General features: G+C 39.5%; 8 protein-coding genes across 8 annotated transcripts; 4 read left to right on the top strand and 4 right to left on the bottom strand.

Moving 5' to 3' along the window:
* Positions 1–266: 266 nt before the first annotated feature.
* BCR41DRAFT_242910 (hypothetical protein) lies at positions 267–849 on the top strand. The gene has a single exon (XM_022020135.1). The coding sequence runs from the start codon at positions 447–449 to the stop codon at positions 801–803; it is 357 nt and encodes a 118-aa protein (XP_021875281.1). The 5' UTR covers positions 267–446; the 3' UTR covers positions 804–849.
* On the bottom strand, positions 682–3,752 carry BCR41DRAFT_329830 (hypothetical protein). Its single transcript, XM_022021735.1, has 5 exons — positions 2,954–3,752; positions 2,539–2,777; positions 2,145–2,380; positions 1,246–1,997; positions 682–1,105 (listed from the first exon to the last, which is right to left on the bottom strand). The coding sequence occupies exons 1-5, from the start codon at positions 3,710–3,712 to the stop codon at positions 896–898; spliced, it is 2,196 nt and encodes a 731-aa protein (XP_021875280.1). The 5' UTR covers positions 3,713–3,752; the 3' UTR covers positions 682–895.
* Positions 3,753–4,351: 599 nt separating this feature from the next.
* BCR41DRAFT_365353 (hypothetical protein) lies at positions 4,352–5,346 on the bottom strand. Its single transcript, XM_022026146.1, has one exon. It carries the CDS (start codon positions 4,689–4,691, stop codon positions 4,509–4,511), a length of 183 nt encoding a protein of 60 aa, XP_021875279.1. The 5' UTR covers positions 4,692–5,346; the 3' UTR covers positions 4,352–4,508.
* A 2,267-nt stretch (positions 5,347–7,613) lies between these two features.
* Positions 7,614–8,583, top strand: BCR41DRAFT_242887 (hypothetical protein). Its single transcript, XM_022020134.1, has 2 exons — positions 7,614–7,724; positions 7,872–8,583. Exon 2 carries the CDS (start codon positions 7,896–7,898, stop codon positions 8,421–8,423), a length of 528 nt encoding a protein of 175 aa, XP_021875278.1. The 5' UTR covers positions 7,614–7,724; positions 7,872–7,895; the 3' UTR covers positions 8,424–8,583.
* Positions 8,584–8,655: 72 nt separating this feature from the next.
* BCR41DRAFT_426938 (hypothetical protein) lies at positions 8,656–10,393 on the top strand. Its single transcript, XM_022030799.1, has 6 exons — positions 8,656–8,786; positions 8,912–9,019; positions 9,141–9,331; positions 9,447–9,512; positions 9,587–9,667; positions 9,794–10,393. Exons 1-6 carry the CDS (start codon positions 8,714–8,716, stop codon positions 10,295–10,297), a joined length of 1,023 nt encoding a protein of 340 aa, XP_021875277.1. The 5' UTR covers positions 8,656–8,713; the 3' UTR covers positions 10,298–10,393.
* A 234-nt stretch (positions 10,394–10,627) lies between these two features.
* BCR41DRAFT_426937 (Sec23/Sec24 trunk domain-domain-containing protein) lies at positions 10,628–16,112 on the top strand. Its single transcript, XM_022030798.1, has 11 exons — positions 10,628–11,935; positions 12,114–12,197; positions 12,387–12,539; positions 12,691–12,823; positions 12,996–13,294; positions 13,438–13,870; positions 14,002–14,328; positions 14,465–14,760; positions 14,881–15,213; positions 15,374–15,592; positions 15,767–16,112. The coding sequence occupies exons 1-11, from the start codon at positions 10,838–10,840 to the stop codon at positions 15,785–15,787; spliced, it is 3,396 nt and encodes a 1,131-aa protein (XP_021875276.1). The 5' UTR covers positions 10,628–10,837; the 3' UTR covers positions 15,788–16,112.
* A 2,065-nt stretch (positions 16,113–18,177) lies between these two features.
* Positions 18,178–18,757, bottom strand: BCR41DRAFT_365348 (hypothetical protein). The gene has a single exon (XM_022026145.1). The coding sequence runs from the start codon at positions 18,688–18,690 to the stop codon at positions 18,235–18,237; it is 456 nt and encodes a 151-aa protein (XP_021875275.1). The 5' UTR covers positions 18,691–18,757; the 3' UTR covers positions 18,178–18,234.
* A 1,454-nt stretch (positions 18,758–20,211) lies between these two features.
* On the bottom strand, positions 20,212–20,970 carry BCR41DRAFT_365346 (hypothetical protein). The gene is made up of 3 exons (XM_022026144.1): positions 20,832–20,970; positions 20,637–20,674; positions 20,212–20,554 (listed from the first exon to the last, which is right to left on the bottom strand). The coding sequence occupies exons 1-3, from the start codon at positions 20,928–20,930 to the stop codon at positions 20,419–20,421; spliced, it is 273 nt and encodes a 90-aa protein (XP_021875274.1). The 5' UTR covers positions 20,931–20,970; the 3' UTR covers positions 20,212–20,418.
* Positions 20,971–21,189: the final 219 nt, after the last annotated feature.

Here is a 21,189-nt window from a genome sequence, read left to right as displayed (position 1 = left end):
CTTTCCTCATTCATTTGACACTACAAAAAGGGGTCATGCGGGGTTCACATCCCAAAGAGGATTAAGAACCATTGAATCCATTTTATGAGCCGTCGGAATCTCTTTAATTCCAGCCAACCATATTCCACCTCAGGTTACACAAACTACACCCTATTCCCGGACACATCCGATGCCTACTTCTCTTTATTACTCCATTACTTTAACGCGTGAAAATTATATAAATTTTTTTTTTTTTTTTTTTTTTTTTTTTTTTGGACCCACAGAATATTTACACCACATCACAGATGCGATGCATTCCTACACCTACATATATATATATATACATATATAAGGATATATCCAACATCTAGAGCACTACCCTCACCAACAACTCCTCCAGAAAACTTTTTCTAGCGTTGTAAACCCCACCTACCTTCCGTATCAACCAGACTAAGAAAGTGGGGTCGATGGATTATCTTGATCAATTAACTAATCATCGAACCATGACCTCTAAAGATTATCCGATCGGACTTGCCCTATCCAAAAGGTCAATGCTTTCAACCAATGCTCAGCTCAGACTCAAAGACTCGAATAAAATTCATCATGACAATTCCTTCTCACCAACTTTAATCCACGTTACGTTTCACTGCATACTATACTATTTAAATGTAAACCAGAGTATATATATATATATATATATATCTCCGGTGCGGCTAAAGTGCCCGCATCTGGCTTTTCTTTCTTTCTTTCTTTCTTTTCGAATGCCTATCTGCAATCATGACACGTATAAAAATAGTGCATCTACACTCCAGTCCAATTTCTGAATAAAATAAGGAATAATATATGCAAAAAGATATTCAGCTGTGTCCCCGATGACAGTTGGTGATGTGTCTAAAGATCTATCTATGTCTACTATCTACAAGCCCTTGGATAAAACATATTCCTTATATTCCTTGATACCCTCTCCCTGGAATTTCTTGAGACTGCCTCCCTCACATACCCAGAGCTCATTGCATACCGCTTTAATGAACCGCTCGTCGTGGGAAACAATAACAACTCCTCCTTTAAATTGCGTCAACGCACTCGTGAGAGCATCAATCGAATCCATATCCAAGTGATTCGTAGGCTGTTATAATAATCGAGTACAAGAGAGAAAAACAAAAATAAATAAATAAATAAAAAATAAAAAAAATAAAAAAACCTTCAAGGCAATTTGTATCATGTTGTACTCTTCAATATTATATATTTCACATAGCATAAACATACCTCGTCCAGAATCAAGAAGTGAGGATTCTGTAGACCCAGACAAGCGAACGCAACCCTTGATTTTTGACCTCCTGATAGTGTGGAGATTTGCTGCAACCCTACCATACCCGTGATACCGAACGAGGCCAACTGGCGACGGTATTCCTCCTCGCTCTTCCCCGGCCAGTTCTTTGCCATAAACTCAACCGAGGACACATTCACATCCAGCTGATCCACATGATGTTGGCTGAACAGTGCAAATCGTAGACGACCATGGCGATGAACCAATCCCTTCTGAGGCTCGAGCTTCCCCGTCAAGAGCTTCAGCATCGTCGTTTTACCAGCTCCGTTAGGTCCAACCACTGCAATACGAGAATCCATTTGCATGTCCAGGTAAATGTGTTGCAAAATAGGTTTCTCTGGTGTGTATCCAAATGTACAGTCCTGCATCTGAAGAATTGGTGGTCCCAACTTCTCTGGATCCGGGAACTTGAAGAAGATCGAGTTCTCAATCTCTGGAGGTTCCAACTCGGGGAGCTTCTCCAGAATCTTGATCTTCATCTGAGCCTGAGCTGCCCTGTTGGCGTTGTATCTCCAACGGTCAATAAACGCCTGCAAATGCGCCCGGTACTGAACCTGGTTCTCATACTCACGCAGCTGATTCTTGCGACGTTCTTCCTTCGTTGTGTCAAACTGAGTAAAGTTGCCCTTGTAGTAATCCAGCTTTTCAGAATGTTGATGTAAGATATCCGTAGCGACCTCATCCAAGAATTCTATAGTGCCAAACACACACACACACACACACACACACATATATATATATGATTAAAAAAAATCAAAAAAAAAAAAAAATCAAACAATCAAAAAATTCAAGAACGTCCGTTTGATAAAGATGAAGGATAGGTCAAAAATAATCTTACCTCGGTCGTGAGAAACAACAAGGAGGGTATTGGGCCAGCTCTTTAGATAGTTCTCCAACCAAATAACAGCAGGAATATCCAACATGTTTGTAGGCTCGTCCAGAAGCAGCAAATCAGGCTTGTTGAAAAGAGCACGTGCCAAAGCCAAACGCATGCGCCATCCTCCAGAGAAACTTCTCGTTGGGTTTTGGTGCTTATCCGGAGTAAAGCCGAGACCTGCCAAAATGGAAGCAGCACTATCGTCATCAAAATATATATTCCAGTTAGATCAGATTATATTCTAATCAAAGTTTTTTGTTGTTGTTGTTGTTGTTGTTGTTCATCTCTCAAATATCAGAAATATCAGGCATATCAGAGCATGTTGTCAATAAACAGATAAAGCTCAAAGACTTACCGAGACTCTGCTTTATCGGATTCAATGGCCTCCAACTTTGCGTAAACATCTTTAAGATCCGCCAGGACCTTTTCACGGTCCTTGTCGAAATTCTCATTTGATCGTGTATCGTCTTCGGATTGACCCTTTTCCATCTCAACACTCAAAGCGTTCAATCTCTTTTCTTCTGCCAGCAAATGTTCACGCCACTGATCCGCTGACAAGACAGCCTGGATAGCAGGCACATCATTTCCAACCATCTATGTGGATGATCCCCCAAAAGAATTTTGACAAAAGAAAAAGAGACAAAGAGAAAAAAAAAAAAAAAAAAAAAAAAAGGGTATTGGAAACCATAAGCATTAGGTATGAAGAACAAAAAAAAAAAAAAAAAAAAAAAAAAAAAAAAGAGAAAACTTTGTATCATCATCTTTCTTACCTCCTGCTCAACATGAAGAATACTAATGTGAGTAGGGACATTTAGTTCTCTCCTGGAGAGGGTACGCAATAACGTAGACTTTCCAATACCGTTACGACCGACCAAACCATAACGACGACCAAAGGCAAGAGTCAGGTTGGCGTTTGTCAAGATACGTTTTCCTGCAAAAGAGATATCAAAGTTCTCCAGCTTGATATCCTTGCTCTTGCCCTTTGTGGAGGTATAATCCAGAATGGGGTTCACAGCCATGAAATCGACCTCCTCCTTCTTATCCAGCAACTTACTGGCCGCATACTCCACACGGGCAGCCCTCTTGGCCATCTTGGCTGCGATCTTTGCCTCTGCCTTCTCCAGTTTCTGGGTGTCGACTTGGGACAAGACCTTCCGTCCGGAGATCGACTCTAGATCAACGGAACGGGCGCCGATCTTGCCAGTGGCCGAGACTGCGTCCTGACTCAACATGTGGATAGGTTTCTCCAACAGCCTAGCCAATCCATCTGATCCAGTACTCTGACTAGCGTTTTTGTTTTGTTCCTTGGCATGTGAGGCAAATAAGGTCTCGAGACGACTGCATAGAGCATCGATGGCCTCGGGCTCACCGCCTGCATCTTCAAGCAATGGACGAACGAGTTCTGTGATGGCATCCTCATCGTCGCCCAATGTCGAAACAATATAGTCAACGATCGCATCATCTGCATCTGGCACGCACCCACGCACCATGCGTGACATCTCTTCCTTGCTGAGTACAGTTGCAACCATGGTGAACAAATGGAAGCCAATAAAAAGAAAGGAAAAAAAAAAAAAAAAAAAAAAAATTAGGGAGGAGTAAAGAGAAGGATGAGAGAGGATGTCGGAGCGAGTGACAGGGAAAAAAAAAAAAAAAAAAAAAAAAAAATTAGCAGTGCACGGCCATTAATTTATTTGTTATTATTTTTTATTTTGGAGATCTGAACTCACGTGTAGATAATTTCAAAAACTCCATCTGATCCACTCGTTACTCCAACACGTCCATTCCATTCCAACATATCCATATACATGTTACATGTACCTACCCTTACATGTCCAGCACAGACAATATGTATATAATATATATATATATATAATATCTGTTTGGGTATTAAATAGCATTTAATGTTTTTTTAATCTTTGTCGTATATAATGACCTTCATTTTGAACCAAGATCGATCTCCGACATGTAAAATTGCTGGCCGTTATTGTGTTTTGTAGCCTTTGTACCTTTTGAGCATTGTTTAAAAGAAAAAAGTTAAATCCATTGTGTGTCACCTGGATACTTTCGCTCTGCCATGTTGCCACCAAAAATTTGAAGCTGTGTTGAAGATGAGCATATATTTTGAACCAAGATTGATCTTGTTGTGACAAGGATCTATGGCGAGCGGTGGAAGTAGTGAATAGGATCTTTGGTGTGATAAACGTGCTGTGAACCTTGATGATGGTAGCAGGACCATCAACAGTATCAGCCTCAATACCAAGATTAAGACCAAGACCAAGACCAAGACCAAGCAAACAAGGAGCGGTCATCAGCATAATATGTACTTTAACATAACGCTGATCTGAAAGAATGAAGCGCTATTGCTTTGCTACTGAAAAAAAATAAAAATAAAGCGCCATTGCTATTGAAAAAATCGTTAGAGATGAACGTGGTTGAAAGAATAAAGGAAGGAAAGGAGAGAATGTGTCTGTGCGTAGCGTAGAAAAGACGAGTGTGTAGAAATAGCATTGTCCATGTGAGAGAGCAGAATAGCAGAAAGAAGAAAGAACGAAAAGAAAGAAATGCGATCGAAGCAGTGAAACCCAGTAGGACAAATTTAGACAGGGGGAGGCTCACAGGGGACAACAAAGTGATCCGATTTGGAAATACAACAAAGTCTGCTGGACAAACTCTTGCACTATTCTAGCGACATGTTGTATAGAAATATACAGATATAACATATACATGTATAGTATTGAGCATCACTCTCAAGCCTATGACTATGATATGACATGGAATAAAAAGATGTATGAATAGCTGATTTCTTTTTCTTTTTTCATTTCCCATCTATCCATCCTTCTTTCATCTTGTTCAGAATGCACCAAAGGATGCTCTAATGACTTCACTTTATCAGACGACTAGCCTTCTCTCTCTCCTCCATGTGTTCTGTACAACCATCGAAAAATATATAGAAATATATAGAAAAGAGAGAAAAGAGGAGCTAGAAAGATCAAAAGAAGATAACGCGTCAGATTGCGCTCAGTATGATAAACTAGACAAACATGACATGACATGACATGACATCTGGTATATACAGTACAGGGTAAATAAATGATGACAATCAGATCAGATCTTTCGTTTCTCGAATTTCTTTTTGCTTCTGCGATCTTTGTGCTACGTTCATTCGTATATGTAGATATCTCGATATCTCGGTAACAACATTTTTAACTGATACAATGGTGACGATTGAGAAAAGTAAAAATAAAAAATAGAAAATAGAAAGCAAAGGAAGCGAGAGAGAGAGAGAGAGAGAGAGAGAGAGAGAGAGAGAGAGCTTGATAGTGACTATAGACTTTTTTTGACTGATGCTTTTTATTCGCGTCAAGAACTAGCAAAGTGAGTGCACAGTTGTAGTTCACATGTTTTCACCTCTCTCTATTAATATATATATATATATATATACCAAAACCAGTAATGCAGCAATAATAGAACCATGAGGACCGTTAAAAAACAAAATAAAATAATTCGACATGTTTTACCGCGACAATAATAGAAACAGAGCCAGATAGGCAATGGCGTAGATGGAATTAATAAAAAAAATAAAAATAAAAATTAGCGGGTTTCTGTAGTTTTACTACTTTGCATACATATATATATATATATATTTATATACTAACATGTATTACATCACATCCCAGTGAGTGAATAATGTACGGCGCATGTGTTACGCCAGAGAAAACCGATAAAACCGTTTTTTTTTTCTTTTTCTGCATTGCATTGTGGGGTCATAACTTCTATTCGTTCTCCCCAAAATAGGCTGGAGGTCACTTTTTCAAAGTTACCCAATGAGAAAAAAAAAAATCCTTTTCAAACTTTATTCTACGACAGCCGTTATTTTTTTTAATGGACCCATTCAATAAGACTGACTGGATAAGTAATACTTGCTCATTGTCCTTGCCCAGGTAGGGTTCTAGGTCTATTGAAATTAGTCTAGAGCGGTCTAATCTAGGGCTTTTGAAAAAAAAATAGAGAGAGAGTCAAGCAGGGGGGGGGGAAGAATGCACATGTATATACTGTACGTTCCTGGACTTGGATACAGATTGGGTGGATGGACAATTATGTTGAGCAAAAAAAAAAATTAAAAGGCATGAATGAACCAATATGGTGAAAGGAAAGGGGTCATGGTCCATAACAGATACGGATAGAGATGCAAAGTAAAGAAAGAATATGTTTTTCTGGCTATTTTTGGGTCGATGGAGCATAAAAGATGTTGCTTCACTTGCTTGATTAAGAAAACAGGGCTCTGATATCATTCCTTTTGGACCGTTACATTTTTATGCGCATGCACAAATTATACTGAAAAAGAACCCCAGATTGCAGCAAGTTGTTCTCTTCAATATATATATGACATTATATATATATCGCCAATTTTATTTGGTCACGATACCTTATATTTTAATCTAAAAACGATGATTGAATTGTTCTGGTGGCATCTCACTACGTGACGGACTTGCAACAATACTCGTAACAAGCGAGCTAATTGGCTGCCAATACACTCGAAAGTATTCAAAAAATATAAGGTATCGCGACCAAATGAAACGGGCTATACAATACTTCATAGAGGTAATATATATTTCTATACCATTCCTAGCCTCCAAAAATACTTTTAGACTTTGTCTCTATACAATTTAACCGGGTTGGAATTGAACAATCCACCTCACCAGCAGATTTTTTTTTTTTGTGTAAAAAAAAAAAGGGTAATACTACAATGTCTTAATCTCGAACGGGAGAGAAGCGAATGTCTTTCAAGGGTCTTTAGGGGAATAGGAGGATGAGACGAGACTTTATCGGGTACTATTATAACCACATTGATATTAGTGTCCTATCAACTCAATTAAAGGATGCCACTTCCTCTTCATTTAAGGGGGACATCAGCCTTAGGCAAATAGTATATAGCACAGCATAGCTTAACATAATGTAACACACTTTAACATAGTATAACATATATATATAATATAAAACACCATAACATGTAGAGCATAACAAATATAGCATAACATAATGTAATGTTTTGTCCTGTCTTGCCTTGCCTTGCCTTGTCTTGTCTTGTCCTGTCTTGTCTTGTCTTATCTTGGCTTGGCTTGGATATGGGTAACCTGAACAAAATTGAGAACACATGTCAATTGATAATGACAATGGGATGAGACACCTTCCCAAAAGCCTAATGGATGCATGGCCAATGATGTATTGAAAGGAACATAAACTGCTCCTAATTGGAGCATTCCTCAGGGTAAACCAACGTTTCTTGCCGGGGATCCAAAATGGAAGACCTCAATGAGAAATTAAAAATAAAATATTACATGTAAATATATATATATACCAAAGTAATATAAGACATATAATATATATATAATAGTAAATAAAAAAAATACGAAAAACTATGGGATGCAACCAACCAAGTTTCAATTGAATCAAAAACTCTATTGCTTTCAATACCATTGTGTATTCTCTCATACTCTCTCATACTGGCGTACTACCCATTCATAGTTTGGTCCTGATCAGGTATAAAAGCGGTCGTTGAGGAAGCCGTTTCTGTTTTCTCATTCACAACAACAACAACAACAACAACAACAACAACAACAACAGCAACAAAAACTACTACTTTCATCTTCCTCCTTTCCACTTCTTCTTCTTTTTTACCTTCAAAAGTAATAAAAAACAACCAAACCAAAAATGATCTTCAACAAGTCTATCATCGTCTCCACTGCTATCGCTGCTCTCCTCTCTGTTGCCTCTGCTGGCAAGGCCTCAGGCAAGGTCAAGGGCCAGATCGGTGCCCTGGTCGACAAGGACAACTTCTGCATGTTCCTCCCTCCTATTTATGGCGGTGAGATCGCTGTTCACGAGGATGATGCCGTTGCTTTCTGCACAAAGCCCATTGCCGCAGCCAAGGGCGCTGGTCTCCTCCCTCCTGGCTTCATCAAGTCTGCCCACTTCGTCCGCAATACCCAGAGCCAGTGGGTCCAGGTCACAGGAAGGATGGACGGCTCAAAGTACGGCCTCAAGAAGAACGACGGTGGTGGACAGTACGATATCAAGGCCCCCGTTGGCTCCAAATGCGCTGGTTACAAGTACTATGTCGAGTTGGTTGAGCCCGATATTAACACCTACTGCTTCCGCTGCTGCCAAAACAAGGCTGACTGCCCTGTGAACAAGTCCACCTATGGATGCAAGAAGGTCCTCGGTGGCAACTATGAGTAAAAAGAACGAGGAAAATCCATTTTTTTGTTTAGATCCACAATATACTATATATACCAGTTATCTTAATAGAGTAAAATAAATATTAATTACAAAAAATTAAAAAAAAATGCTTTAAGTATTTGGTGGCGCTGTGAACTTGTATATACAAATGTGAATATGAATATGAATATGAATATGAATATGAATATCAATACAATCAACATATGGCGTATTATTTTTGTAGACACGTTCACCCCAATTCATTTCTCACACCATTCACTTAAAAAAAAAAAGAAAAGAATCAGGACAACATGAATGAGTCCACCATCACTGAAGCAGACAAAAGATTCTTCCATCGCAATGGATTCTTGATTAAAGAGAATGGTAAAAACAAAAAGACCAGTATCTATTTCGCACCTCACTCTTTCCTTTTTACACGCAAATGTAGTTTAGAGATACACATAAAAGCTGACTTGATACTTCTGTTCAATGCTTCAATGCATACAAAGCTTTGGCCCCTGAGGAAATTGGTGTACTGCGTCGGGAGGCCGATTGTCTTTTGAACTTTCTCATGTCAGAGAATGTGGATATCATGAAAGATCTTGGTGGCATCATCGGTAAGGACCCTTACTTTACATCTTGATTGAAATGGCGTCACTTTAGTTCCCCCTTTTTTTTTTTTTTTTTTTTTTTCCTTTTCTTTTTTAATAATCGCGTCTCTGTGCATTGGTCAAATAGAACCGATCCCGTGTGGATATATTGACCCCCCAGATTCGCAAATGTATATCCTGTCCAAGAAGGCCTACACAAACATCAGGAACAGAATCACGGAGGAACCTGATACAGTCGTGCCTGTGCTCTTTGGAAAGATACCAGCGCTTGCAAGGCCTCTCTTCCCACCCGAGACTCGTGATAACCCATTGTGTTTAGTAAGAAAATGGCATCGTTGCCTTCTTCTCTATATTGCTCGATGGGTATTGAAGCTTATCCATTAACAATATCGCATCCCTATCTTTATTTTGTCCTCATCTCATCCCTTTACAGTTCAACGAGCAGTATATCATCAAATCGCCGAAAACGAGTTCCACTTCGTCCTTTGCATGGCATCAAGTAATCTATAGACTTTAATGGTTTCATCTTTTGTATTTTCAGCTCTAATTCCTTTTTTTTTTTTTTTTTTACAGGATTCACAATACATGGACCCTTCTGCACAAAAGACCTTTCCTATAATTTCCTGCTGGGTAGCCCTTGATGATGTGACTATTGTAAGTTTATATTTATAAAAGAAATATTTCTTGTATCCTTGGCAGATTGCTTCCTTAAAGCATTAATTGAACTGTGTGTATGTGTGTATGTGTATGTGTTTTTTTTTTTCTTTTTCTTTTCAATAGTCAAACGGGACGTTACTGATTGAACCATTTCCAAAGGTGTCAACTGGTGACCCTTCATTTGCTGCTCTAGCCGAAAATCCGTTGGATAACATAGAGAGTTATCTTCAGTATTTTCAGCATTTGGCCTCATGCTACGGCCCAGAAATGGATCGTGACAAGGCCATGGCAGAAGTAAAGGCTCAAAAACTCACCCGAGGGCTTGAAGGGACTCGACATGGAAATTTAATCGAGATGGAGAAGCAGGAGTACCATAACGATGTTCCTCAAGGTGAAGGTGCAGGCGAAGGTAGCCGTGGGATCTGTAGAGATCCATATGTTTTGGTTGAGGCCCCTGCAGGCTCCATTGTATTTCTTTCTGGATTTGTAAGGCATTGTAGTTTCGGGAACGCGTCCTCGACTTTTAGACGAGTCTTTATGCCGCAGTACTCGATCGGCAAAGTCGAGTCTGAAGATGGAGGGCTTATATCGCTTGCAGTTCCGTGTTCGGATCATTTGCACGGATAGAATGTGTACAGAATGACCATAGTTGCCAACACAGCATTAAAGAAAACCCAGGAGTGTGACAAGTATCACAAAAAATAAAAAAATGAAACGTCAGCCAATCATTTTACCAAACCAATAGTCCTGTGCCATTGGGGCAATATTAAATGAGAAACAGTCACGGGACATTCCTCTCTCTATTACGCGCCTCAGAGTCTTTTATCATCGTTACATCGTGTCATTGATCTGGGTCAATCCAACAAAGCGTTATTACTTGAACACGATGACAGATGGGGTTGATTATCTTTTCTTTTTGTTAAAGCCCTTTTCTTTTCTTTTCTTGTCCTTCTTGTAATTTGAACCTGACAGGCTTTTGTTTTTGTTTTCCTTTATTCTTTATTCTCTTTGTTTCCCTATTTTTTTGTCCTACACCCTTTACACGCGCACAAACCAATTCTTTTTTTTTTATCCTCTCATTTTTATTGAGACAGTGTCATCCATCCATCATCTCTTCTTTCATCTTTTTACCTGATCAACCCCGTTACTCCAGAGACATTGGCTCTGATGAATTATTCACAACCATCTACCCCTACCATGCGCCCTGCGCAACCTAATCCTAATCCTTCTCCCCGCCCTGCCTTCAGACCTCCCCATCCACAACAACAACAACAGCATCCCATCTCAAGACCAGGCACTCCCGGTGGTCCTCCCGGAACACCGGGTGGATATAGACCCCCAATGAACGGCCCTGGTCAACGTCCACCTAATAGTCCCATGGTCTCTCCCCGTCCTCCCTTCAACGGTGCTATGCAAAGACCTCAATCGCCAACCCAGCGTCCTCCAATGTCCAATATGCCCAATGGTCCTCCAGGTGGAATACATTCACCTGGTGCACCGCTCCAACGTCCCCCACCTATCGGAGGCATGCATGGATCTTCGCCCATGATGCGTCCCTCAACCCTGTCTCAACCCGGATCGCCAGGCATGCCTCGACCATACCAATCACCTCAGATTCAAGCAAGACCTCCTCCGCCAGGCCAATTCATGGGCCAGAATCAACAGATCGCTCCAGGTTCTCCTGCAATGAATCCGGTAGGATACAATGGCCCACCTAATCTAGCCATGCAAGGATATGCCCAAAACAGGAGTCAGCCCCCAACACCAAAAATGCCACATCAGCAACAGTATCAACAACCACAGCAGCAGCAACCGCCCATGAATCCTCCTCAACAACCTCACCAGAACCAGCAACCGCCACAGTTTCAGGACCCTGGTGTCCCCACTTTTAGTCCCATGAATGGTGCTTCAACGCCTACTTCACATGCAGGCACAGGCGCCCACAAGCCAAAGCGTATGTATCCTCAGGGCATCAACTCTTATCAGGATCCTGTCGCTAACACCGGATTCCAGCCTGCTACTGTACCGGGCGTTCCTCCACCAACGGGACTCAATCAATTCCAACCTGTAGATCAAGGGTCACAACCCTTTGTGCCTGGTGTGGATCAGGGATCTAACTTTGGTCAGCCCGTTGCTGCATATCAACAAGGACTCCAGCCTTTGGCGGGTCAGCCTCTTCAGCCTAATATGAACCAGCTGGCTAATCAAATGGGTGCCATGAATGTTGGCCAAGGATATGGATACAATTCTGCAAGCGGTCCTTCTGTAAGTCTCTTTTTTTTTTTTTTTTTTTTTTTTTTTTTAAAAAAAAATAGTAATAATAATAATACAATCCATGTCCTCAACATGTGTGTTGATGGTCGATTGATACTACAAAAGATGCAATTGCATCACATTATTATGTATTGCTAACAGATATCCGTTTTCATCCTTGTACGAGTAGCTTTCGACAGTTGCGCTTATGGGAGTTGCACCTAGAGTTACGGATCTGGATACCTCACCTCCTGCTATTATTCTTCCTCCTAATGTAAGGCGTGTTTATCTTTTCATAGTTTCTGGTTCTTCAATGATGAGCATTGTCGCTGTTAAGCCTTTTATTTTTATTTTTATTTTTATTTTTATTTTTTCTGGGTAACAATGGATAACATTCACTGACACTTTTTTTATTTTTTATTTTTTTTATTTTTTTTAATGCTTGTATTGCATTGTCCATTAGTCATCAATCACAGAGTCTCCCCACGCCAATTCTGACCCCTCGTACAAGAGATGTACACTCAACGCCATTCCCAACAGCGCTCAGCTTTTGCAAAAGTCCAGACTTCCCTTGGGTCTCGTCATCACTCCCTATCGCAGCATTAAGGAAGGCGATGTAAGCCATGCCATGTTTTGAATCATTTCATCATGGGGATAATCCCTGTTCATTTTTCAATATGAGGACACTAGTATATGTTTACAACTTTTTATTTTTATTTTTATTTTTATTTTTATTTTTTTTGACAATGGAACTACAAAACTTTCAGGAGCCCGTACCTGTGGTCACAGACTCGATCATTGCACGTTGCAGACGATGCAGGACATATATCAACCCTTTTGTCAAGTTTGTTGAAGGCGGTCAACGATGGAAATGCAACATGTGTTACACACTCAACGAAGGTAAGTTAACGAATGCGAATTCACTTTTTTTATTTTATTTTTTTTATTTTTTATTTTTATTTTTTATTTTTATTTTTATTCTCTGCTATATAGTTTCTTATATCTTTTCTTTCTTCCTTTCCTCTTTTCTCTTTTAAAAATAATAATATTAATAATAACTACGAACTATCAGTGCCTTCGTCCTTTGATTACGACTCACAAACTCAGCAACCCGTGGATCGTTGGCAACGCAAGGAACTGAACCATGCAGTCGTCGAGTACATTGCTCCGACAGAGTACATGGTTCGCCCTCCTCAGCCTCTAGTTTACTTGTTTGTCATCGATGTATCCTATCCTGCCATCCATAGCGGCATGGTAGCAACAGCTGCGACTACTATTTTAGAGTCTCTGGACAGGATTCCAGACGACGAAGGTCGCACCAAGATCGGAGTCATCACAGTGGACAGCACTATCCATTTCTATAACCTCAATGTAATTTCTTTCTTTCTTTTCTTTTTTTTTTTTTTTTTTTTTTTTCTTTTTTTTCCTCTTTCTCCTTCAAAAAGAAAGTCTGCAATATGTCAATTGACATGACTAACTTTTTTTTTTTTTTTTTTTTTTTTTTTAATCAATAGTCTGCGTCAGGAGAGCCTCAGATGCTGGTTGTTTCAGACTTGGAAGATCCATTTTTGCCTCAGCCTCAGGATCTGCTTTGCAACCTCAAGGAGTGCCGCGCTACTCTTGAAGCTTTGTTGACTAGGATGAACGACATGTTCAAAGATACACAGAACGTGGGCAATGCTTTAGGACCAGCACTCCAAACAGCTCACAAGTTGGTATCACCCATTGGAGGCAAGATCCTGTGCTTGCAGGCCAGTCTGCCGAACTTGGGAGCTGGCGAACTCAAAAAGCGGGAAGATCAGAAACTGTTGGGCACCTCTAAGGAATCGACCCTACTACAGGCAGCGTCATCTTTCTACAAGACAATGGCAATCGACTGCTCAAAGTCTCAAGTGTGCGTAGACATGTTCCTCTTTGGATCCCAATATTCTGATGTTGCAACACTGAGTAAGTTTTCCAAGGTTGTGAGGCTGATCCTTTGTAGACTGTTAATCCTTAGTTTGAAGTCTAAAACACTTGTCTCTTCTCTCTCTTACTCTCTCTTACTCTCTTCTTTTCCTTCCTGCTTAACCACTAAGGCTGCCTCCCACGATACACCGGTGGAAGCACGTTTTTCTACCCTGCGTTCACCGCTGCAAAATCAGAGGATGCACTCAAGTTTGCACACGAGCTGGCCGAGTTCTTGTCCCAGAGGATTGCATTGGAGGCAGTGATGCGTGTGCGTGCGTCAAAGGGATTGCGGATGTCGGCATTCTATGGAAACTTCTTTGTGCGTTCGACCGACTTGCTCTCGTTGCCCAATGTCCCACGCGACCAGTCGTATTCAATCGAATTGAGCTATGAAGACAATCTGAATATCCAAACTGTTTGTTTCCAGACTGCACTCTTGCACACGTCCTCCTATGGTAGGTTTTATCAGTGGTTCTCGACCAAAGTTGATATTTCTTTCTGACTGATGCTGAAGCCATTTCTATACTTTACTACTATTTTTAATATCTTGAATTAATTGGCATTGTTTTTGTTGCATGTTTTGATTCCTAGGCGAGCGTCGTATCCGTGTCTTGACATTGGCCCTGCCAGTGACGAGCAATCTTTCGGATTTGTTTGTCTCTGCAGATCAGGTTGCAATCTCGACATTGCTTGCGTGCAAGGCCGTTGAACGTGGCATGAGCTCAAAATTGGAAGATGCTCGTGAAGCATTGATTAACAAGTGTGTGGATATCCTGGGTGTCTACAAGACACATATGACGGCTTCATCGACTGGTGCAACCCCCAACTTGCAAATCTGTGACAACCTCAAGCTTTTGCCGCTCTTGACTCTTGGAATGTTGAAGCATGTAAGTCTTTTTTTTTTTTTTTTTTTTTTTTTGTTTTTAAAAATGCCATCCTCGTCCAAAGAAAATAACGAATGGTTGATGTTAATCAACGTTTTTCTTTTTCTTTTTTATTATTTATAGGTGGCACTTCGTGGTGGTTCTCAGATCCCAACAGATCTTCGGTCATTTGCTATGCATCTATTCTCAACATTGCCTTCACAATGTCTAGTTCCATATGTTCATCCCAGATTCTATTCCTTGCATAACATGCCAGAGAATTGTGGCACGATCGGTGAACATGGGATTGTTATGCCCCAGCCTCTTAATCTGAGCAGCGAGCGACTGGAACGTGGTGGTTTGTTCATGTTGGAGGACTCACAGAACATCTTTTTGTGGATTAGTCGAGAAGCTGTTCCTCAGCTTTGTATGGATCTCTTTGGTGTTCCTAATTATGAAAGCATTCGTGGAGGAAAGGTAAAGAAAAAAAAAAAAAAAAAAAAAAAAAAAAGAGGGGGAAGCTTTGTAGGACATTTCTTTTTTTTTTTTTTTTTTTTTTCATGATGGATGTCGATGTTTGCCTTGATGTGAACTAACATTTAATATCATGGTAAAAAAAAAAAAAAAAAAAAAATAGATGACCCTTCCTTCACTCGAGTCAGATTTCAATCAACGTGTTAACTTGATTGTAGGAAAGACTAGAGAGATGCGTAGATCAGCGTACTATCCACAGTTGTACGTGATCAAGGATGATGGCGATCCAGCCTTACGTCTCTGGTTCATGAGCCATCTGATTGAAGACCGTGCAGACCCTGCTATGAGCTATCACCAGTTCTTGGGTCACCTCAAGGACAAGGTAATCTAAACCAGACCAGGAAAAAGAAAAAGAAAAAAAAAAAAAAAAAAAAAAAAAAAAGATGCATATTTTTATTAATGAAGTCAATGAAGCCAATGCTGACAAATACTGACAAATGTTGATATTTTTTCACTTTATTATTTTTTTTTTTAAAAACATGATTTCTTTTTTTAGGTCAATGCCGGTTCATTCTAAACGATATCTTCTTTTTTGTTTTTTCTTTTCCTTCTCTCCTTTCTTTTTTTTTTTCTTTTTCTTTTTCATAACTAGTCCTCAGCAAATAACAATATAATTCTCTTTTTTATATACTTTTTTACTTTGTCGAATACCGAGAAGAAATCTGGACTGGGTATCCGACCCTGATATCCGACCAACTTGTTTTTTGTTTTTGTTTTTGTTTTTGTTTTTTGTTTTTATTTTTATTTTTTTTCTCGTAATAGAAGTTATAGACGGTCTAACAGAGAGGTATTAAAAATATAAAATAAAAATGGAAATAAAAATGAAAATAAATCAAAGACGGAAATAAACATTAAATTAAAATTATATATGGATATAAAAATAAAAATTAAAACTAAAATTAAAGATGGAATAAATTTAAAAATAAAATTATAAATATTTGCCCTTAGTAAAAGTATGATGTATATATATATATGTGGTATGTCGACTGAAGGTTCGATAAAAGAATAGAATCTTTTAAAGTTTTCTACAACGAAGAGTAACCTCAACCCCATAATAAACAATATCTGTCTGTATACAAGGGTATAAATCTCCATCAGTTTTATAGAGTAGGGCAGAGCAGAGCAGAGCAGAATAACATCTTGTGAGCTATTTGATTAATGTCGTTCGCATACGCGATCCAGTTTTATCAATCGTTGCTTGTGGAGGTCCTAAAGGAACATTCAACACTTGCTTAGCATTCCGTTTCCCTTCTTGAACATTAAGCGCAAGAACCAAACATTGTATTCTGATGAAGAGATATTATGATTTTATATAGCCTTATACGAACTATTCATTCTTGTGCGAGGTATTTTATTAACTGATTTACAAAATTGTGCCATTCATGAGACTCTGTTTTTCATAATGAAGCTGTCATACGAAGTATGCTATTGAACGTTGGCCTGAAAATATATAATTATGAAAGCCTTGGGGATGTTGCTGATGTTGACGTTGATGTTGATGTTGAAGAAATATTGAAATGGTATTCACCACAATCGTCCTGGGAAATCTGTATCCCGTTCTGCAGTATTCTTCGGCTTCTATCGATGTGATTCCAACTCAGAGAGTTGTTGAGTTGTTGAGTTGTTGCATTGTTTTCTCTTTAGAGTCTTTGAGTGTCTTTAGACAAAAAGCGATACTAGAGTATATATACAAAGAGACATTATTCATTAGTCACATTGTTGCCACTAAAACTATAATGTTCTTTGTAAGGATATGTATATATATATGTTGTTCGCACAATCAAGGCACAACTACGTATGAGTCTGAAGGGTATCCTATTAGAGAGCCTAACCTTCTCTACACCACGAAAATGATGAACAGAGACGCCCATGATCGTGATAAAGTACACAAAGTGTCTGAAAAGTAAAAGAATACTGATAATGCACAAATAGCCAAGAGGGACCCCAGAATGGATGTACTACTGCCCCCTATAGTATTAGTAGGCTAGAAGGAAATACGCATGCTGTATTCACAGTACAACACACCATTCGGCTCTTAGAATCTTACTTTTATCATTTGTCTACATGTGTGTTCCATCGTGTCGTGTCGTGTCGTGTCGTGTCGTGTGTGTGCTAGAGAGAGAAGAGAAAGGGAATTAAAAAGTTGGAGCGAACATGAATACGCTTAGGATTACTGCAAAAAAAAAAAGTTCGTGGAGGACACTATGATGTGGCTCTCTTTATAAGCAAGTATGCACCATGACCGATAAGAGAGAGAGAGAGGGGCATGTCAAAAGAATAAACTAAAGACCGGAAGCACTGCCGCCTTCAGAACCTGTGAGTGCACTAAAGCTCTCCATATATATATTTTCAGTCAAGGTCCGCTGTAGTATGAGTTGCTCGCTCCTTGCTCTCTTATTGCAAGCGAATTATGGGGGTTGTTATTAATTTTTTTTAACGTTATTTCAGTAGCCATGGGCTCTATTGAAGACTAACACTCACTTCATATGGACTATAGGCGAGCTCAGTGAAGGCCATTAAAGATCGAAATAATAGATAAAGAAGTGAAAAGAACAAAAGACGCAATTAAAAATGAAAAAGTCAAATGGTGATTGTCTAAGAGATCCTATGTTTGTCAGCTTAAGATGGTGAAAAACAATTTTTATTTCTTGGCCAACACGTTTTTATGTCAACCTTGTTTTTAGTGTTTGTCTGGAAAAGAAATATCTCTAAAGCATGGCAAATGAAATATATAATTTATATATGCACAATGAGATAGTACAAAAAAACACAATTGCTTGAATACATGTCGCCCCAACTTTTATTCTCAAGACTATAAAAAGCCCTGTTGATTTATTGGCAAAGAGAGTGAACTCATATAACCAGACTCTTTAAAGGGATAGGCACAACTAAGTGATAATATATGGATGGTGTATACGAGGGTAAGAAGATAAAAAATAAAACAGAGATCCTGCAGCCTTGGATTTAACAATGCTGGAACGTGAATGTGGAAGTCTGACAGAAGACGACGGGTCCGTCGCCATTGGTGGCGGAGAACTGAAAGATGTAAGGGATGCCGTAGGGTACGGTGCTCTTGATCGGGAAGCAGACCTTGACTTGGGTAACACTGGTAGGAATGGGACAAGGGGTCCCGGAGTTGGCCAAGAGAGTGCAGAGGTCGTGGGCATCGCTGTAGATAATGCGGTTGAGATACTTGCCTATGATGTTAAGCTTAGCACCAGAAGTGATTGGGTGCGAGAGAGCTCCAGTCAAGGTGATACAGGCCTCTTTACCAATGCAAGGAGGGATAGGGTTGAAAGTAACGCTGGTGACGTTCAATACAGTTGGGCGGGTAGCACAGTTGGTGAATACGGGCGGAGGCAGTTGAGCCGAGGCAACAACGGCGAGGAGGAGAGCAGAGACGGCAAAGCTGAACTTCATGGTGGAGAGTATCCTTTCTGTTGAGGTTAGTCCTGAGCGGCTTGGAGGTACTTGGAACGGAGGGAGGATCGAGCGGTAAAGAACAAAAAAGGACAGAACCCATCTGTTTTTATACGCAATGGGAATAAGAAGCCGTTGAGAATGAGGCTCGCCTCTTTCTCTCTCTTTTCTCGCGTAAAGCAAATACAAGTGTATATATCAATGTAATCATGCACTTGAAGCAATGGCAGTTGTAGATTGGCGTGATTGGTGGCACAGAATGCAACTGCTGTGCTTGTGTACAAGGGGCAGTGGGCGCAGGGTGAAAGGCATTCACATTCTACACAACGTACAAAGTATAAAGTGTAATGACACAAACAAATAGAATCAATTATGATGACAAAAAGAAAAAGAGAAGCAATCGACAACAACATGTGGCGCCAGTCTCAAATAGAGAGGACAGATGTACAACGGTTCTCACATTCATCAAGCAAAAACACCCCAATATGTACAAATATATACAATGTTTCTAGTTAGAGCTGACCAAGTCCAAATAAGTCTGCACTTACTTTACCAAGTTAATAACAATGGAAAGACCAACATGTAATTAAAGTAGATTGAGATGCCTAAGAGTGCGTGAGAAGGCATGTGAGTCCACCTTATATCCTGCTGAAGATTCAGTCATGAAATGATGTTCATGGAGCCGACTTGAAGCGACACAAGGCTTTCGAATGAAGTTCACTCCATGCATCAAAAGAAAAAGAAAAAAGACAGACCAAGAGAGTCAGAGTCTTGATTGCAATGGGGTAGAACAAGGGGCTTTAAAACAAAAGAGTATTGGTAACTATGCATGAATATACAAGGAGAACCCAAGGGTGGATATGCACAATATCAGTAGGCTTGAAGAACAAGTTTTGAATCTGTCGCCAATACATTATATCCGCAGTGGAACATATCATGCGACTTTAGAAGTACTGCTCTTGTCAGTGAACATATTATGGATGTGTTTGTTATGGCGTGTGTGTTTGTGTTATGGTGTGTTATGGTGTGTTATGGTGTGTGCTGTGTGCTGTGTGTTGTGTGTATGTAGGACAGAGGAAGGAATCAAGTTGACGAAAACGAGGGACCATTGCGAGGGAACTCTTACAAGAACTTCAACATTACCCCAAAAACAAGTTATTGCATGCACAGTGATCACAATAGCTAAAATAACTTTTCAACCTTCAGAATCTGTGAACAATCTGTAGACTAGTTACTCTATATATCCAGCCAAGGTCCAATGTGATGTATGCGCCCCTCGCTCCTCTTTTTATGATACGTGAATTGTGGAGGTTTTAATATTACTTTAATAATCATAAGACCTATAGTAGACATATATTCTTTTCATGTGCAAGCTAAGCTAAGACGATTAACAAGTGAGCAAGAAAAAGACGGATATGGCATGCAGTGAGGCTGAAAGACCAGAATATACAATGAATAAAAAAGCACAAGAACCAGACATTTTCAGTATTCTAGTGAAGAGATATTTTGTTTCTATATAGCCCTATGAGAACTATTCATTCTTGTGCGAGGTATTTTATTAACTGATTTACAAAATTGTGCCATTCATGAGACTCTGTTTTTCATAATGGAGCTGTCATACGAAGTATGCTATTGAACGTTGGCCTGAAAATATATAATTATGAAAGCCTTGGGGATGTTGCTGATGTTGACGTTGATGTTGATGTTGAAGAAATATTGAAATGGTATTCACCACAATCGTCCTGGAAGATCCGTATCCCGCCCTGCAGTATTCTTCAGTTTCTCTCGATGTGATTCCAGCTCAGAGAGTTGTTGCATCACTTTCTGTTTAGAGTCTTCGAGTGTTTTTAGACGACTATCGATACTAGAGTATATGTATAATTAGCCTTGGTTAGTAAATTCATCCCTAATAAATGTTACAAAAAAAACTCTTTTTTCTTGCTTACAGAGTGTCAGAAAGTGTTTCCGGTTTCCGGTGCAGGGTCTAAAAACATTTTTTTCGTTTTCGTAACGAGGATGGGCGGAAGAAGAATTGCTTTTAGTGACCTTCCATGTTGACTTTTTTTTTGTTCATTAAGCTCCATTCAAAATCCTTTTTTTTTTTTTTTTTTTTTTTTTTTTCGGTTCGAGTCTTTTCGTACAGTCATGGACTGATCAGGATCATAATATTCTCGATAAGCGTATCCCGCAAAGTAACACACAGGTACTGCTGTCATCAACATCAAGTAGCGTGAGCTCATTCTTTTTTTTTTATTTAACTTGTACGTGTGTGTATGATGGTTGTGGAGATCAACTTTTACAGTTTACACAGCGGCAGCTAAATACAGGCAGTCACGTGGTATTCATTGGTCACATTTTTTCTGTAGAACTTTTGCCACTAAAACTGCAATATCCTTTAAGTCCCAACTCACTTCCTCCTGGGATCTTCACAATGTTGGTAGTTATTTACAACAGTTTTTCGATGATAATAAAATCACAAAAATAAAATAAGAATTAGAC

Source organism: Lobosporangium transversale (genome assembly GCF_002105155.1).
Source record: "Lobosporangium transversale strain NRRL 3116 chromosome Unknown BCR41scaffold_88, whole genome shotgun sequence".
NCBI classification, from domain to species: Eukaryota; Fungi; Mortierellomycota; class Mortierellomycetes; order Mortierellales; family Mortierellaceae; genus Lobosporangium; species Lobosporangium transversale.
Note: the sequence above shows the minus strand (reverse complement) of the source record. Positions and strands in the feature narration are given on the sequence as shown.

Excerpts from the sequence above, each read along its gene's own strand:
- BCR41DRAFT_242910 (XM_022020135.1), top strand. The coding sequence starts at position 447 with ATGGATTATCTTGATCAATTAACTAATCATCGAACCATGACCTCTAAA.
- BCR41DRAFT_329830 (XM_022021735.1), bottom strand. The coding sequence starts at position 3,712 with ATGGTTGCAACTGTACTCAGCAAGGAAGAGATGTCACGCATGGTGCGT. Across the intron at positions 2,778-2,953 it reads TTCTTCATGTTGAGCAGGAG|ATGGTTGGAAATGATGTGCC; the intron begins GTAAGAAAGATG and ends TCATCCACATAG. Across the intron at positions 1,106-1,245 it reads ACTTCTTGATTCTGGACGAG|CCTACGAATCACTTGGATAT; the intron begins GTATGTTTATGC and ends TTATTATAACAG.
- BCR41DRAFT_365353 (XM_022026146.1), bottom strand. The coding sequence starts at position 4,691 with ATGCTATTTCTACACACTCGTCTTTTCTACGCTACGCACAGACACATT.
- BCR41DRAFT_242887 (XM_022020134.1), top strand. The coding sequence starts at position 7,896 with ATGATCTTCAACAAGTCTATCATCGTCTCCACTGCTATCGCTGCTCTC.
- BCR41DRAFT_426938 (XM_022030799.1), top strand. The coding sequence starts at position 8,714 with ATGAATGAGTCCACCATCACTGAAGCAGACAAAAGATTCTTCCATCGC. Across the intron at positions 8,787-8,911 it reads ATTCTTGATTAAAGAGAATG|CTTTGGCCCCTGAGGAAATT; the intron begins GTAAAAACAAAA and ends ATGCATACAAAG. Across the intron at positions 9,020-9,140 it reads AGATCTTGGTGGCATCATCG|AACCGATCCCGTGTGGATAT; the intron begins GTAAGGACCCTT and ends TTGGTCAAATAG.
- BCR41DRAFT_426937 (XM_022030798.1), top strand. The coding sequence starts at position 10,838 with ATGAATTATTCACAACCATCTACCCCTACCATGCGCCCTGCGCAACCT. Across the intron at positions 12,540-12,690 it reads GCAGCATTAAGGAAGGCGAT|GAGCCCGTACCTGTGGTCAC; the intron begins GTAAGCCATGCC and ends CAAAACTTTCAG. Across the intron at positions 15,214-15,373 it reads AAAGCATTCGTGGAGGAAAG|ATGACCCTTCCTTCACTCGA; the intron begins GTAAAGAAAAAA and ends AAAAAAAAATAG.
- BCR41DRAFT_365348 (XM_022026145.1), bottom strand. The coding sequence starts at position 18,690 with ATGAAGTTCAGCTTTGCCGTCTCTGCTCTCCTCCTCGCCGTTGTTGCC.
- BCR41DRAFT_365346 (XM_022026144.1), bottom strand. The coding sequence starts at position 20,930 with ATGAGCTCACGCTACTTGATGTTGATGACAGCAGTACCTGTGTGTTAC. Across the intron at positions 20,675-20,831 it reads ATCCTGATCAGTCCATGACT|ACCCTGCACCGGAAACCGGA; the intron begins GTACGAAAAGAC and ends AAATGTTTTTAG. Across the intron at positions 20,555-20,636 it reads GAAACACTTTCTGACACTCT|TATCGATAGTCGTCTAAAAA; the intron begins GTAAGCAAGAAA and ends CATATACTCTAG.